General features: G+C 41.4%; 1 protein-coding gene across 2 annotated transcripts; it reads right to left on the bottom strand.

Annotated features, from left to right (window-relative positions):
• Positions 1-14865: 14865 nt before the first annotated feature.
• Positions 14866-16876, bottom strand: LOC127808181 (cytochrome P450 81Q32-like). Of its 2 annotated transcripts, none has more exons than XM_052346592.1 (2): positions 16026-16876; positions 14866-15838 (listed from the first exon to the last, which is right to left on the bottom strand). In XM_052346592.1, the coding sequence occupies exons 1-2, from the start codon at positions 16818-16820 to the stop codon at positions 15173-15175; spliced, it is 1461 nt and encodes a 486-aa protein (XP_052202552.1). In that variant the 5' UTR covers positions 16821-16876; the 3' UTR covers positions 14866-15172. The 2 variants fall into 2 exon arrangements, with proteins under 2 accessions (XP_052202552.1, XP_052202551.1); XM_052346591.1 differs by having other exon boundaries at positions 14893-15838; positions 15957-16876.
• Positions 16877-17438: the final 562 nt, after the last annotated feature.

Genomic DNA, 17438 nt, shown 5'->3' with positions numbered 1-17438 from the left:
CTTCCCATATGATGGTGCAAGACGCGTTAGACGCTATGTGGTGTAAAGTCTTCTTGGCAACGTTGGAAGGGTATGCACGTGCCTCGTATTCAAATCTGGCCCATTACTCAATAGCCAACTTTGTGCAGCTTTGGAGTAGCTTTCTGACTTACTTTGCACCTTTTCAAAGGCATCGAAGGTTCACTATGGCCTTCGTTAGCTTGAAGTAGAACCAGGGTGAATCCTTGAAGGATTTCATCTCGAGGTTTAATATGGAAACCTTGAGAATTGAGAACTTCGACCACAATGTCGCTATGGTGGCATTCTAAAATGGCCTAAGGCTTGGTCCATTCGTTCAGTAGTTAGCCAAAACTCCCCACTTACGTTCACGGATATCCTTGGCCAGGCAGCGAAATATATTAATGCTGAGGAACTTATGCAGGTGAAGAGAGTCGAGTACACCAAGAAGAAAGAAAAAAGAAACATTCTGAAGAAAATAAGAATGAGGGTAAAAGGGAGGATCAAAAGGAGAAGCATCATCCTTAGTGGGAGTCGAGCAATTTTACCCCCTTGAATGCCCCAAGAGCGGAGGTCATCGCCACCATTGAGGGCAAGGATTATTTGAAAAAGCCCATGTCGATAAGGGCACCATCTAACAAGAGGAATCGGAATAAGTACTGTCGCTTCCATCGAGATCATGGTCACAATACACAGGAATGCCACCAGTTGAAAAAGGAGATTCAAGAGCTCATTAAGTTTTGTTGCCAGGGAAGCAGATTCCTGAAGGGGGAGAGAACGGCATTCGTGGAGTCCTCCCCCTAGGAGGGATCGAGCAGAAGAGCAATATTGAGTTCAGAATTCACCCCGAAGGGAGAGACCATCACAAGCAGGAGAAGATCATCCTTAGCCCTCAGTGTTTCATACTCTCGTCGCGGGAGAGGTCCTGGGCATGAAGGGTGAGGAGGATGTAGGGGGTAGCTGAACCTCGGGGGTGAAGAAGTCGAGAAGAGGGGAGACGATCTCCTTTTCAGATAACTACATCCCCAGGTATTCGAACCGAAACGATCCGTTGGTAATAATCGCCGAGCTTGGAAATTGGGAGCTTCGATGGATCCTACTAGATCCGGGTAGTTTTTCGGAGATCTTGTACAGGAAAGCTTTCTTGGGCATGGGATACCGAATGGAGCAGCTGAGACCGGTTCGTGTCCCATTGGTTGGATTTGATGGGGAAGTAGTGTATTCAAATGGAGTCATTCAGCTTCCTTTAATCTTGGGAAAGGGTTCCCGAACCTTTCGGGTCATGTTGGATATTTTGGTGGCAGACTTTCCTGTGGCTTATAATATGATTATAGGAAGATTGGGCATCAACGCTTTTCGGGCTATTTCTAGCACATATCACATGATGATGAAGTTGCCCACAACCAATGGGGTAGGTGAGGTGTGAGGAGATTTGCGTTCGGCCCAGGAATGTTACATGGCCTCCATAGGTGTGGTGAGAAGTGTAGAGACCCTGCGAGGATAAATGAAGGAGAAGCTGCCATGGGGAGAAACTTTTGGTCATAAAAAGGACTCAGAAGAAGAATGAGATGAGAGACCCTCACTAGCCGTCAGTTTCTTACTGGAGGGGTCGGGAGATTCGAAAACGACAGAGCCCGTGGACAAGCTTGAAGAGGTACCTTTAAGGGAAGATTGCCCTAAACGTTGTATAAAGATAAGCGTTGAACTAAAAGACCCGCTGAGGGGTCAGATCTTAGCTCTCATTCAATAGTATTCAGATGTCTTCTCATGGACAGCCCAAGACATGCCCGGGGTCGATCCGGAGGTCATGACGCACAGATTAGGAATACATCCGGGTTTCCAACCTACTAAGCAGAAGAAGTGAAGTTTTGCCCTGGAAAGAGCTAGAGTAATTGAAGCGGAGGTTGATTATCCCGAATGGTTAGCAAATGTGGTGTTGGTACCCAAAGGAGGGGGCAAGTGGAGGTTTTGTATCGACTTCACTGATCTTAACAAGATTTTCCTGAAGGATAGTTATCATCTTCCTCATATAGATGCCCTGATTGATGAGACAACTGGCTGTTTATTAATGAGTTTTCTAGACGCCTTTTATGGGTACCACCAGATTCCGCTGCATCCCGAAGATCAGGAGAAGACGGTGTTCATCACTAATAAAGCAACCTACCGTTACACAGTAATGCCATTCGAGTTGAAGAATGTGGGGGCCACCTACTAGTGTCTGGTGAATAAGTTTTTCCAAAATCAATCGGCCGAAACATGGAAGCTTATGTAGATGATATGCTGGTGAAAAGCCTTATTGTCGAGCATCATCCTGTAGACTTGGAAGAATGTTTCCAAACTTTTTGTAAGTTTCATGAAAAACTTAATCCTATCAAATGTGCTTTTGGAGTTTCTACAAGAAAGTTCCTGGGTTATATAGTTCATCACCGAGGATTGAGGTGAACCCGATAAAGGTTAAAGCCATTTTGGACATGCCAGCCTCGAGGAACTATAAAGCCTAATAGGAAGAATGACAGCTTTGGGGAGATTCCTCTCTCGATTGGAGGAGAAGGGTCTTCCTTTTCTATAAGGTCCTATCAAAGGCAAAGAATTTTGTTTGGGACGATATATGTCAAGAAGCTTTTAGCAAGCTAAAGGAACATCTGGCCTCGCCCCCAGTTCTCACCAAGCCTCAGCAAGGAGAACCGTTGTATCTTTATTTGGCAGTAGCAGAAGAGGCCGTGAGTTCAGTGCTGGTCTGAGAAGAAGACAAAAGGCAGAGGCCCATTTACTATGCCAGTAAGCGACTAACAGGGGTTGAAGTTCGGTATTCTCCCATGGAGAAGTTGGCCTTTGCCTTGGTAATCTCGGCAAGGAAACTTCGACCCTATTTTCAAGCTCATACCATTATTGTGCTTACTAACCAATCTTTGAGGAAGGTGCTTAGCAAACCGGAGCTCTCAGGAAGGATGTTGAAATGAGCGATGGAGCTCACAGCTTTTGATATTGAGTACAGGCCTCGATCGGCTATCAAGGCCCAGGAATTGGAAGATTTTATCATCGAAGGGATTGGATCCCAGGAGGCCTCGGAACAAGATCGGAGGCCATGGATGTTGGTCGTGGATGAAAGCTCGACCTTGGGCGGTGGTGGAACAAGGCTGATGATCAGAAGCCTTAATGGTCAGACTTGGCCCTATGCCTTGCACTTTGTGAGTTCCGAGCATCCAATAATGAGGCTGAATACGAGGCCCTGTTGGCAGGTTTGAGATTGGCTGAGTAGTTAGGAGCACAATGAATTAAAGTGAGTTTGGACTCTAATCTGGTCGTGCAGCAAGTGAATGGGGAATACGAGGCTTGGGAAGGCCACATGGAAAAATATCTAACTATGGTAAAGGAGCTGATGGCGCACTTCCAATTGGTGAAGGTAGAATATGTTCCTCGGGCCTGGAATATAGAAGCAGATCTTTTGTCCTGAATTGCTTCATCCTTCTTCCCAATGAGCTCTCGGGAGATTCGAATTGAGTCTCTAGCATAGAAGAGCATTGACGGGTTAGCTGAACGACTGTGTGTTGATGCCGAGCTCAGTTGGGTGGATCCCTTACTCATATACTTTAAAGAGGGAAAGCTTCCCGACGACGACTTAAAAGCTCAAGAAATTAAAAGAAAAGCCCGAAGTTTCGTAATAGTTAACGGGAAGCTCTATAAGAAGTCATTCTCGTAGCCCCTACTCAAGTGTATTTCGCCTCGCGAAGCGGACCACATTCTGAGGGAGATCCACGAAGGTATATGTGGAAGCCACATTGGGGCCCGAACCCTTATATAACACCCCGCCTTACACGGACGCGTCACTATAAGGGAATCCTCGGGAATCTTTTTTTTTTTTTTCAAGTTTATCATGCGTGGTGCTTTAAAAACAATCGTCACATGCTTTAACATGACCGACACATACAATGGCCGGCATTCGTGGTGATTTCAAGAACAATCTTCACATGCAGATAAGATCCCAGAAAAACCTAGTCTTGCCCGTTTAACTAACAAGATCAATAATCTTAAACTAAACGAGACATAATATTACGCAGCGGATAAAATAACATCAAAATATCGTGGCATTCCACGAGGTTCATACATAGTGTTTCCCTACCAAAATACGTATTACAACGTTACAAAATGATAGCTACACTATCATGTGACCGTTCATACATATATCACAATAGGTACTACCGCCTCAAAATGATACCACAGCTATCATACTAAACACCGTTGGGTCTCAATTGGCCACGTCCTCGCCTTTGCAACAGTCCCTGGCTGGAACGTCGAATGTTCCAGGGGCATAACCCAGATTAAATAATAAAACATCTAAGTGATGTCAAGAAATAGCTTACTGAATGCATGACAAACATACAAGCATGGAATATACAAACAATGATAACATGCAACACATCTAACTTGAGAAATCTCCCTGACATACTCAATCTCCCGTGGAAAATTCATTTCACACACCTTTGGGGTTGACCTTGTCGCGACATATTTAATCCCCGAGTGCCCTACCGTGTCACCTGATCACTAGGATTAACCTTGCCCCATTCTCAAGAAGGCCCTATCCCGTCCCCCACGAACATAACAACGATACCAAAATCAATACTCTGATGTTATGAAAAATCACACGCCATGCGTCGACTCTTTTACAAGTAAAAATAGTTGATGTAGTATACCATATGTTCAATATGCATATGATGCCAAAAGTACATAAGTAAAATGCCTATGCATAACATCCCAAGTTCTAGAGGGTGTAACCGCTCACTAGCATTGGTTCAATCACATGTAGCCTAAGCTCAGGAGGGTAAAATTGCTCACCTGAACCCACTACACACACACCAACACATTTCCAAGACAAGGGTAAAACTGGAATCAAACCACTCACATTAATTCAGAAAAGTCGATTTTCGCCTTGAAAAGCATGCCATACCTCAAAAATCGTGCAATCCTTCCCTCTATTAGTCAAACTGTCTCCTTCTTAACGTTTACATCGATATAAATCAATATTCCTATTTTTCCTCAATTTTATCCATTTTTGAACCTTTCTTTCCTTTGAAAATTCATAATAAATACCTAACACCTAATTTCACCAAATATTTTTATACAAGTATTCCTAAAATAAATTTAGCAAAATTATAAAATTAATTTCGAATTTTTCCCATAACTTACGCACCCTCACGTGCCACCCCTAGCCTCGGCGAGTGAAGCCCATGCGCAGCCTGTTTCAATTGTCTTCTCCGACGATGGTAGACTTCCGACGATCTCCTATGAACAAAACAACTACAGGGGCTTGAAGAGCTCGATGAGGCGACCTCGATGGTACCCTCAAACGACCAGAACAACCACCAGAAGAGGGTTTAAAACCCAGTTGCAGGTCGCGATCCGACGAGCCCAATTTTTTGGCAAGAGTACTGAAACTCGATGAAACCTATGCCAAATGACTCTAAACTCTCCAGAAATGCTCCCCACCCTTCAAAGAACAAAACCCCTTTATCCGTGAGGTTCGATTCAAACAAAAATGAGGGCAATTTCTATTGATTTGTCTTTTGAACTCTCAGCCATCTACCCCATTTTATACCCATTTCTGACGCGAATTCCCATCAAATCTCACTTGTTCTTATCCCTTAAGTACCAGATCTAGCTTCCAAACCAATCAACTAGCCCTAAATCATGCACAAAATCCCTCAAAAAATTCGATCAAAACGCCAGTCACCTCCGCCATTAAAACCGGTCACTTCTCAACCTTTTTCGGCTAATGGCAACCCACACTCTCTTGATCATCACCTAGAGGCTATCCCCGAGCCTCCAGGCGAGCTTCCTGACATCCCAGGGTGGTTGGCCGGTGGCCACAGGCGGCCGGTCGGTTTAGCACCATAAGTTTCCATTTTTTGCACTTTAACTCCCATGTATTTTTCAATTACATTTCCACCCTATCCTTGATACCCCTAGATTTCTTACAATTCCACTATTGCCCACAAGTTCCAAGTTATTCATTTCTCTCAAGAATCTCTGAAAAACTCGTCGATTCGACCTTCCTCGGCCAGTTCACGCAATTTGTACTTTTGTCCGGATGCCCCTAATCGCGTGTTTTCGACCTCGAACCTTCGCGAATCTCTTGATTTTGTCAAATACTACTTATTTGAGCAATTTTACCTTCCTTGACTTGTTTTGACATAGACTCTCGCCTTTCGTTTATATTTTGGATATTGCGCTTTGGCCCAAAACTATAGTAAATTCTATTTTAACCCCATAATTTTTGAAAATACTATTGATATTAAATACTGGGTATTACATCCTCCCCCTCTAAAAGGAAATTTCGTCCTTGAAATCACTAACTCTAAAAATTAAACAAATGTGGATAAGAAATTTTCATCTCTTTTTCACATTCCCAGTGGCTTATTCTTCATCATGGTTTCTCCATAGTATTTCTACCAATGGGATAACCTTGTTTCTTAAGACCTGATCACTTTGGTATAAGATTCGAATTGGCTCTTCAGGGTAAGTTAGATCATTTCATACCTCGATGGTCTCATTTTGAAGAACCTGCGTAGGATCTGGTTCGTGCTTCCGCAATTGGGACACGTGGAACACGTTGTGGATGTTTGCTAACGCCACAAGTAATGCTATTTTGTAAGCCACTGATCCAATTTTCTACAAGATTTCAAACCGTCTCATGCTTAACATTTACGTATATAGAAATCAATATTCCTATTTTTTCTCAATTTTTTCTATTTTTAAACCTTTCTTTCCTTCGAAAATTCATAATAAATATCTAACACCTAATTTCACAAATATTTTTACACAAATATTCCTAAAATAATTTTAGCAAAATTATAAAATTAATTTTGGATTTTTCCCATACCTCGCGGGCCCTCACGCACAACCCTTAGCCTCGGCAAGTGAAGCCCACACGCAGCCTATTTTGGTTGTCTTCTCTGGCGATGACAAGCTTCCAACGACCTTCTATAGCCAAAACAACTACAGGGGCTTGAAGAGCTCGATGAGGCGACCTCGATGGTACCCTCAAACGGTCAGAACAACCACTAGAAGAGGGTTTAAAACCCAGTTGCAGGTCGCGATCCGGCAAGAGCTCTGAAACTTGACGAAACCTATGCCAAATGACTCCAAACTCTCTAGAAATGGTCCCCACCATTCAAAGAAAAAAACTCCCTTATCCGCGAGGCTCGATTCAAGCAAAAATAAGAGCAATTTTGACCGATTTGTCTTTTGAACTCTCAGCCATCTACCCCATTTTATACTCGTTTCCGATGCAAGTTCCCACCAAATCTCATTTGTTCTTATCTCTTAAGCACCAGATCTAGATTCCAAACCAATCAACTAACCCTAAATCATGCACAAAATCCCTCGAAACATCCGGTCAAAACGTCGGTCACCTTTGCCATTAAAACCGGTAACTTCGCAGCCTTTTCTGGCCAATGGCGACCCTCACTCTCTTGATCATCACTTGAAGGCTATCCCCGAGCCTCCAGGCGAGATTCCCGATGTCCAGGGTGGCTGGCCAGTGGCCACAGGCGGCCAGTCGGTTTAACACCCCAAGTTTCCATTTTTGGCACTTTAACCCCCATGTATTTTCCAATTACATTTCCACCCTATCCTTGATACCCCTAGATTTTCTAACAATTCCACTACTGCTCACAAGTTCTAAGTTATTCATTTCTCTCAAGAATCTCTGAAAAACTCGTCGATTTGACCTCTCTCGGGCAGTTCATGCAATCTGCACTTTTGCCCGTATGCCCCTAATCACATGTTTTCGACCTCGAACCTTCGTGAATCTCTTGATTTTTTCAAATACTACTTATTTGAGTAATTTTACCTTCCTTGACTTGCTTTGACATAGACTCTCGCCTTTCGTTTATATTTTAGATATTGCACTTTGGCCCGAAACTATAGTAAATTCCATTTTGACCCTATAATTTTTGAAAATACTATTGATATTAAATACTGGGTATTACACCTTAACCAGAAGGATTTTTGGCAAGGGTATTATTGGCCAACGATGGAGAAGGATTCAAAATAGCTGGTCAGAACCTGCGATAGATCCAATGAACCTCTAACCTGGTTCATGTACCAACTGTCACTTTAGCTCATCTGGTCGCACCTTACCCCTTTGCTCAATGAGGTATTGACATCTTGGGTCCTTTCTCTCCAGCGGCTAGCCAGGTTAAGTACATTATTGCTGTCATAGATTATTTCACAAAGTAGATTGAAGCAGAACCAGTGGCCTCCATTACTGATCGGCGAGTAAAGCAATTTCTATGGAGGAATGTGGTGTGCCGGTTCAGAATTCCTCGAGTCCTAATTTCAGATAATGGCACTTAGTTCACTGAATGATTGATACAGGAATGGTGCTAGGAGCTGAAGATACGACATCATTTCACTTCGGTGGCTCATCCGCAAGCTAATGGCTAGATCGAGCTTGTTAACTGGACCTTATTTCATGGTTTAAAAGCAAGTGTGGACAAAGAATATGGGAGCTGGGTGGATGAGTTACCAAGTATTTTATGGTCTTACCGAACCACGATGAAGGTATGTACAGGCGAGACTCCATTCAGCCTATGTTATGGTTCGAAAGCTTTGATCTCGGTTGAAATAGGTGTGCCGACCCTCAGAGTGGAACTCTTCAGCCCGGAGTCCAATGAACATAATCTAAGAGACAACTTAGATCTCCTTGATGAACTTCATGATCAGGTGAAGATTTGACAAGCAACGCACAATCGGAGTATTGAAAGGTACTATAACCGAAGAGTAAAAGCTTGGAATTTCCTTTCTGGAGATTGGGTGCTGCTGCGAGCAGACGTCCGAAGTACTTGGGAGGCAAACAAGTTAACACCTAATTGGGAAGGCCTCTTCAGAGTGGTGGAAGCCCTCAATCCTGGCGCTTATAAACTCTAGACCGCAGAAGGTGTACCCGTTAAAAACACTTGGAATGTGAAAAATTTGAGGAAATTTTATTAGTAATGTTCTTTATCAATTATGACTTCTAAAATAAATCTATTTTTCTCTCCCAACAGTTAAAGCTCCTCATAGCAAAATATCCCAAGGGACCACCCATGACCAAAAATAAGGCTAACCTCGAGGGATTAAAATCCCGAGTAAAGAAAAAAGATCAGATGTGATCCTCGGAGGGCCCCGAACCCTCGATAGGAAAGGACACCAAAGGATCAGATGTGATCCTCGAGGGGCCTCGAATCCTCGACCAAAAGAAAAAGGATTAGATATGATCCTCGGGGGACCCCGAGCCTACCTTTGAAAAAAAAAGAAAAGGAAAGAATCAAATCTGATCCCCAGAAGGCTTTTCCCCTAGTAAAGGGCAAAGAAAATCCTCCAAGCTTAAGAGGGGTTAGATGTAACTCCCACCCCAGCAACGGTCTCCTTCGAAGAGTTACGGTCTCTTTTAAAGAAGTAATTAACTAAGATGGGAAATGTCCAATCTTTGGGAGTGAGGGTGAAAATTTTGTAAGTTCTTGGAAAGCAAGCAATGAAAGAAGAAGATGTTAAATTAAGAGGTAAAATTTTATTGAAATATTAAGTTCAAATACAAAGGCATCTATTCTAAAGAAGATAAAGCTGTCGAGACATCGAAGGCGATGGAGTCCACGTCTAGGTTCTGGAAGTGCTCCTTTGTAAGTTTCTTCATATGCTTGAATCCACCCCGAATGACACCTTCTAACTCCGCAGCATAAGCCTCAGAGCTTCAAAAATCCTCGCGACCATTCTGGAAGGCCACGCGGGCATCTTTGAGGGCGGATTGGAGCTTGGAGTTAACTATTTGGAGGTCTTCTTTATACTGAGAATAGGACTCCATTGCTTCTACCTGGCCCTTCTTGGCCTCTTTCAACTCCAAGGTGAGTTTTTTCACGTTCTCTAGGAGTAAGTCGTTCGCGCCCTTCACAATATCCAACTCTTCTCCGAGTCTGAAGTTGGCCTGACGAGCTTCCACCATACTCTTCGGCGCCAGCTCTAGATCTTCACGAGCTTGAGCCTTGGCCTCGTTGGCAAGCTTCGCTTCCTCCTACACCAACTCAACTGACTTATTAATGATATGTACACTATGCTCGAGATTTGTCAGCTTGGAAAAGAAGGCCTCAAGCCCTCGAAAGCTCTCGACTTCAGATTCTAAGGAAGTAATCAGGGCTAGGAATTCTGATTCTCGCCGAGCAATTGAATCTTGAAAGTTTGAAAGGCTCTAAAAAAAAAAAAAATAACAACAAAACAAAATGAAGATCAATGACTGTTTATATAAAGAAAGCTCGAGGAAGAAACCAAGCGACAGACGTTACCCTTAGAATCTCGATGCAGTAATCTGGGTCGCCCATAGCCGGCGAAGCACTGGTGATAGCCAGGGTCTTAATGAGGGCCTCGACCGCTTTAAGAACTGAAGTCACCTTGATCGAAGTAGGAGAGGTGGCAGCCTCGACCTTTCGTCGCTTCGCTCTTCGGGCCAAAATGTCCTTGGTGGAAAGCGCAGAAGCCTCCTTTAATGAAGCTCCCCCTGTTAATCCCAGGTACCCCTTCGATGATAGAAACGTTAATATCCGCTTAAAAATAGAAGGGATTAGAATTGTGTGAGACGTGGTGGTCGACTCTATACTTGTAGGTGGCTAACTTCCCTGAGCCTCCACCCTAGCCACCTCAAGTGCCTGGGCAATAGTTTCATCATCACCTTTGGATGGATCTTGCGAGGAGGCAGGCGATGCTGCTGGTTGCTGAGAAGGTTTGGAGCCCTTCTTGTTCTTCGGGGCTCGAGATCCCGAGAAATAGCTCTTCGAGCAAGCCTTGAGGCCATCTTTGGAGGTCTTCTGGAAGGTCTTGAGGTCTCCCTCAACGGTCTTCATTAATCTTGAAAAAGCAGAGGGTCCTTTATTCCTAGAGTTCTTTGGAGCTTTCTTAGGCGGCACTAAGAGCCCTTTGCCTTGAGAGGGCTTGGAGGCCTTCTCAGATGCTTTCTTGGGTTTGGTAGGGGCCGAAGGCCCTTTGCTCTTGGGAAAATCTAAAATCATCCCCTCGGTGATGGGGGAATAGGTTATCTTCCAGAGATTTTTGACTGCGCGAGAAGAATAGTGAAGATCAATATCTGGTAAAAATGAGGAAGTAAGGGAGGAGATAAAGGGCTAAACACTTACAGGTCTCGCCATCTAGGCCCGCCTTGCTAAGTGTCAGGTTGGAAAGCCATTCTTCTTCCCAGTTCTGGCTGATACCTATGATCTTACTGGCCGATTCTTGGATAGCCTCGATGCTCGGACATTTGTGTTTGGTATCCAAAGTCCACCCATTATACATGGACCAAATCTCTTTTGCGGAACTAGATATTCTGGGGCAGACGAAGATGAAATGCTTATTCCAATCATCTGAATGTTTAGACCCCTCGGAGAGCATAAGTGTCATGGCCTTGATCTCAAGTTTAGGACGGTCCTTGGACGCGAGGAGGCAACTTTCCTTCACGATTCTGGGTGAGATAGAAATCTAGCCTCCCGGATCGTGGTTGGTAGTAAAGAAGTAATCAAAAAGATCCCCCGAAGGCTCTATTTTATCGAAACTGTAGATAATGATGAAACCCATTAGGTACTTCCACCCGAAGGGGGACAGCTGGGCTGGAACGAAAGCTTTCCTCGGGAGGGCAAGCGAAAGCCTTTATCAAAGGCACACTTGTAAACGCAAAGACTACCGACGACTGGATGGCATGCTCGCAACAGGCTGGGTAGAAAAGGAATCGAAGGAAGAAATGAGTAGAAGGGTGAGAGTTGCCTATTAAAGCTTTGAAGGTGGCAAACAAAAGGATAGGTAATGATGAGCATTAATTACATAGATATTGCGCGGCTTGAGAAGTGAGGTTTAGACAGTGTCTGGGGAACGAACACCAATATCGGTACACATTGGTAACCACGCCATATGAACATATACAAGGAAAAGAGACCCCTTAGCTGCTCGGGCCCAATGGATTCTGACATTCGGAGGAAAATGGAGCCTAACACCTCGGAGATAACATATATTTTGCGGTTGAAACCGTCGGAGACTTTGACACTCCTTGAGCCATTCAAAGGAAAGGCTCGAGGAATGGGGAAAATGATGAGGGAAAATGCCCTCGGCTTCATAATTACTCCAATACCCCGGGAATACAACCAATAGCAGTAATGACACGTGTTTGGTAGGGGGCCACTTTACTGATGTCATCTTGCTCAAGCTTAGAAAGGACACATAACAGATACGTCTTAGTATGCCAACTAACCTGTTGCTCAGTGGAGATTCTTCGGATTCCTCGACATCAATCACTGTTCCGAGGATCATGGAGATAAGGACTATCCCGAACCCCTTGGAAACGATTATCAATATCCATATCGGTAAGATCACAACTTCGTAAGGTACGGGATGGGGATCCTGGCGATCCAAAAGGGAATCCTTATCTTGGCAAGAGGATAAAAACGAAGGCAATAGGGATGGGTAAGGGATTCCAGACTCTATTTTTCTTAAGTTCTCCGGTGCATAACTAAGAACGAGAGATATATCGGTGAACTGACTTGATCATCGGAGTGATCCCGAGGGAGAAAGTCCCCGACCTCCACTTTTTGTAGATACTTGGTTCGAGATAGGAAAAGATGATCGGTTCCACATCATCAATTACATTGACTAGTTAACTAAACAATTTTTCAAAATTATAAACAGTTACAAAGTAGTATTAATTTTCTTGGGTATTACTAGCAAATCAAAACTTTTTAAAACTAATTTTTCATGTAACATGAAAAAATCACACAGAAAGAGTTGATGAGTGAGAGCATCTCCGATGTTGAGCATCAAATTTGACACTATTTTAGTGTCAAACAATGCTTTACACCAAATTCTTCAATACTAATTTAGTGTTGTCTCCAATCGTACTGAGCACCAAATTAGTGTAAAAGGCATCTTTAAAGAAGATTTTTTATGTAATTGTTTAATTAATATTAATTAATTTATTTAACTTAGCATAATATTATTAAAAATAATTAGTCACATTTTATAAAAGAAATTAATAATTACTCTCATAATTTTTTAAATTTTTTTACAAAATATATTATTCTAATTAATTTTCTAACTAAATGGTAGTTTAGAATTAAGAATAGAAAGTATTTTATTTTAAAGCCATGTTGTTGTTTTTTTTATTTTAATTTTTTTCTATTTTTATCATGTATTTTTAATTGAAGTTAACAGAGATGTTATTACTTTTTATTATATTATTAAGTTTTGGCATTAAGAATATTTTTTTTCTATCAGGTAATTATTGAAATAAAAAACTTTCATATATATAAACAAAATTAGTTCATTTTATATTAACATGATATTTATAAAATATATTAAATATTTTAAAATATATTCAATATTATACTCATTTTATAAATCTTAATAAAATATTTCTATAGGTATATATATTTTATAATAATTAAATAATTCATGTTTTTAATTATTAATCAAAATATACAAATATAATAAAAGTAATAAAGGATATAAAGGATTAATTTATTTTGAACTTATAGCAAAAAGCGCCAAATTAAAAATAAAATAAAAAAATTAATATTGTACTATTCACTCAATACTAAATTTGATGATTAAGTTTATAACTAACACCAAATTAATGTATTTGTTGGAGACTATTTTGACGCCTTGCTAATTTGGTGCTCCGTTGGAGATCCTCAAAGAGAACCCCCAATCTGTAGGTTTCTTAGGCTAGGTGAAGATCTTTGTTCTTTTAGCTTTCCAACCTGGTTTGGTGCTCAATTTGAGATGCTATGAGAGAAACTCATCGATCTTTAGGTTTCTTAGGTGAAGATCTTTGTTTTCTTATGTTGTGTTCTTTTTATTTTTTAATTTAAAGTTTTAAATTTATTTTTAATTTTTAATTTTGATAGTCTATTTTTAAAAAATTAAAAATACGTTCTCTTTGTCATTTTGAAAAACTATTTCTCAAAACAAAAAATTAGAAAATGTGTTCTTTTTAAAATTTTGAAAATATTTTTTTAATAATATTTTATTCAATAAATTTGATTATTTAATAAATTAAAAATATTTAATGTTAATATATTATTAAAAAAATATATATTTTAAAGTTAATGAATTTTGTAATATTTTTTTTATTATAATAATAAAATATAAATAAATAAATGTATTTTGAGTTTAAAGTTTGTTTTGAATAAAAACACTCAAAATAACTTTTTGTTGTTTTGAATGTTTTTATAATTTTTTTATTTTTAATAATATATTTTTAAAAATAATAAAGAAAACTTAATTTTATTATTTTAAAAAAATTAAAAATTAAAAATAACTTAAAGAACAATAAAAACAACGCAGCATTAGCTTTCCAACCTGGTTTTGCTCACTTTGGGGCGTAAGGTCAAATGTTGACCATGACTGTCATCAACATTAGTTTGTTTTTTCTCTGACCAAAATACTAAAGTTGCTTCCAACATCTACCTTCTAGAATTCAAAACTGATTCATTTGACAGGAGGTGTCGCTGTCCACTGAGTTGGCCTATTATATTTATATATTGGGAGAAGTTTACTTATCATTGTTTAACTTTAAAATCTGAATCTTCAATATTGAATCTCCCATATCTCTATTATATAACAACAAAAACAACGACCACGTATCTAACTTTTATTCTATCTATCTATTATATTATTATTATCTAAAAATTCAATTTCTTCATTAATTCACAAGTCAAACTCCCTCGCAACATTAACTAAAATAAAATAATTTTTTATAAAATATTTTACAATGTAAAATGTTTCGATAAGGAGGGAGTCACCTAATTATGACCATTCTGCAAAAATCAGTAGGGTGCATTGCTTCCACGCCCAGTACACTATCCCCCCAACTACAATAAAAAAAGACTCTATTAAGTTGATATTAATTCGAAAATGGCAGGCAGCAACACCACATATCTAACAAATGTGAGCCTCATACAAGTCAATTGACATATATAGTTTGTGGTTCTATTCCAATAATAATTTAATATAATAATGAAGTTATAAATTATTATAGACAATTCGAAACTGCACAAATTAAGCTCACCATGTGTGTGTATTCATTATGTATTTCAAAAGAATTCAAAATTTTCAAAATCTAAACACTATTTTCTTAATTACGAAAACTGAAATTGAAGGCCAAGTGCTACTCCAAAACAGCTGAAGCTGAACTGAGGGGAACTGGTGTGAGGAGATTGACCAGTATGGCACGAGGCTTGCACTTGGCCATCAACGGCTGAGCCTTGGTCGAGCCGAGTCCAGTCACTCCCGTGCCTTCACTCATATCAACCATTTCCTGGCTCGCCCTTTCCCAGTCAAAGCACTGAATCAGCGATCCCAATGCCAAGCCGACCATCCGCCGAGCCAAGCCTTCCCCGGGGCAGCACCTTCTGCCCGACCCAAATGGCATCAACTTCAACCCGTCCCCGGATCCTGCTCTCTCCGGCCCTTCGAATCTCTGCGGCATAAACTCCTCGGGATCCGCCCAGATCCTCGGGTCGTTCTGCATGGCCCACATGTTCACCAGTAGCATGGTGCCCCGTGGGATGTTGTAGCCTCCTATGGTGCAGTCGTCGCAGGAATCGTTAGGCACGAGGAGCGGACTCGCTGGGTGCATCCGCATTGTCTCGTTTATGATGCAGCGGAGATAGGGCAGACCTGCCACGTTCGATTCACAAATCAGACTGTCATGACCCACGAATGTATCGATTTCGGACTGTGCCTTCCGTAAAGCCTCCGGATTGTTCAGAAGAATTGAAAGCCCCCACTCCATGATCCCAGCTGTAGTATCGGTTTCAGTAGCTAATACAACCTGCGCGTGCAGACAAAATCCATAACCATTATACGATCCGTCAGATTTGTTTTTCTTAAATTCAAGTGGAACATTGAACAAATTGATGAATTAATTAGGTTTGAGATTGACTTCTTACAGTCATCATGCCTCTAATCACTTCATCCGTGTAATATGGGGGATTCAATAGTTGCAGTGACAGCAATACCTCCACCAGCGTCTTCCTTCCGTCCGCCTCTGAGTCATCGCCATTGCCGGCGGCTATTCGTCTTCTGTGGTCTTCTATCAGTTCCTGCATAAACCCATCTCTCTTCGCCTGCGACCTCTTCGCTGCACCCCAGCTCAGCACCGGCGCCACGCTCGACGCGCCGCCTATTCCGAACATTTCCCCCGCGATCTTCCGGAACCGCTTCGCCTCCTCCTCCTCCGCCGTGTTTTCGTCGTAATACCTCTTCCCGGCTATTATACTGGTCATTACGTTAATCATCAACTCGTAGAACACAGTTTTCATGTTCACCGCCTGGTTCGGATGGTTGAAGCTGAGCCGCTGGAGCATTAACCACACTTCGTCGGCTAGTTTGCTGAAGACGGTCCGGAGGTTGGAGGCCGCGAAGATTTCAAGGGCGGGGATCGGGCGGAGGTTCCTCCAGTTGTTACCCAAGAGCTTTCCGGCCAGGAGCTGAGGGCGGTTGGCGAATATGACGTTGCTCTTGGTGAAGCATTCTTCGGCCGCTGAAGGGGAAGACACCAAAAGGACCGGCCGTGATAGGAACTGAAGAAGGAGAATCGGGCCATCGCGGGCGGAGAGATCACCTAAGCTCCGGTGGAGGGGCTGTCGGAAGAGGTGAAGGTGGCCGACGAGAGGGAGGGTGGGAAAAGGCCTTGGTGGGAAACGACGGAGCTTGCGGAGAATGGATTGGACCACCGAAATCAGCAATAGAGCAGCCATTGCAGCGCAGCAATACAGTATCGCCATGCCTAATTGAGGAAGAAATGGATTCATGGGGAAGAAATTAAGAAGGGTCACTGTTGTTTGTGTTCGGGTGTTGCTAGATTACAATTTCCTTCTTTTCATTTTACTTAATTATTGTGTGTGTATATATATATATATATGTGTATCCTCGACGTATGTTCCGGGAAAGAACCTTTACGAGCACTAATTGCCTATTTGAACAAGCTAATTTGAAGTCGAAGTCACCACCACGTATTTGGATAAGGAAATGTCAGAGATCTCAAAATTAGTCAGAGATGGACCCGTCGAGTAGAATTACCTTAGATCCATCGCGAGCACAGAAAGCCCAAGTGGGCCCGCAAGTGGATACTTCTCGGGGCTCATTTTACATTTTTTTGTAAATAAGAATTATTAACTCCTACACCCCGCTATGACTATGATTATAATAATTATGATAAGTTCACTTTATTAATATTACCTCATTTTCTACTTATTAACAACTTAAATGTTAGAGAACTTTCAAGTTACAAAAATTCCACTACTCGATTCAAAAGGTGATTAGTTTTTAACATCAATCTTGATCATTAATATAGTATTTGAAAATGCTATTTTGACATTTATTTCTAAGACTTTTAACAACACTTGCGTTATATATTTATATTAATATTA

Source organism: Diospyros lotus, chromosome 8, assembly GCF_014633365.1.
Source record: "Diospyros lotus cultivar Yz01 chromosome 8, ASM1463336v1, whole genome shotgun sequence".
Classification (NCBI taxonomy): Eukaryota; Viridiplantae; Streptophyta; class Magnoliopsida; order Ericales; family Ebenaceae; genus Diospyros; species Diospyros lotus.
This window is presented reverse-complemented; position numbering and strand designations above follow the sequence as displayed.

What these genes read in the sequence shown, in the direction of transcription:
- LOC127808181 (XM_052346591.1), bottom strand. Translation starts at nt 16,820, where the DNA reads ATGAATCCATTTCTTCCTCAATTAGGCATGGCGATACTGTATTGCTGC. An exon ending in TGATTAGAGGCATGATGACT is followed by an intron (nt 15,839 to 15,956) that starts GTAAGAAGTCAA and finishes CTGCACGCGCAG; the next exon opens with GTTGTATTAGCTACTGAAAC.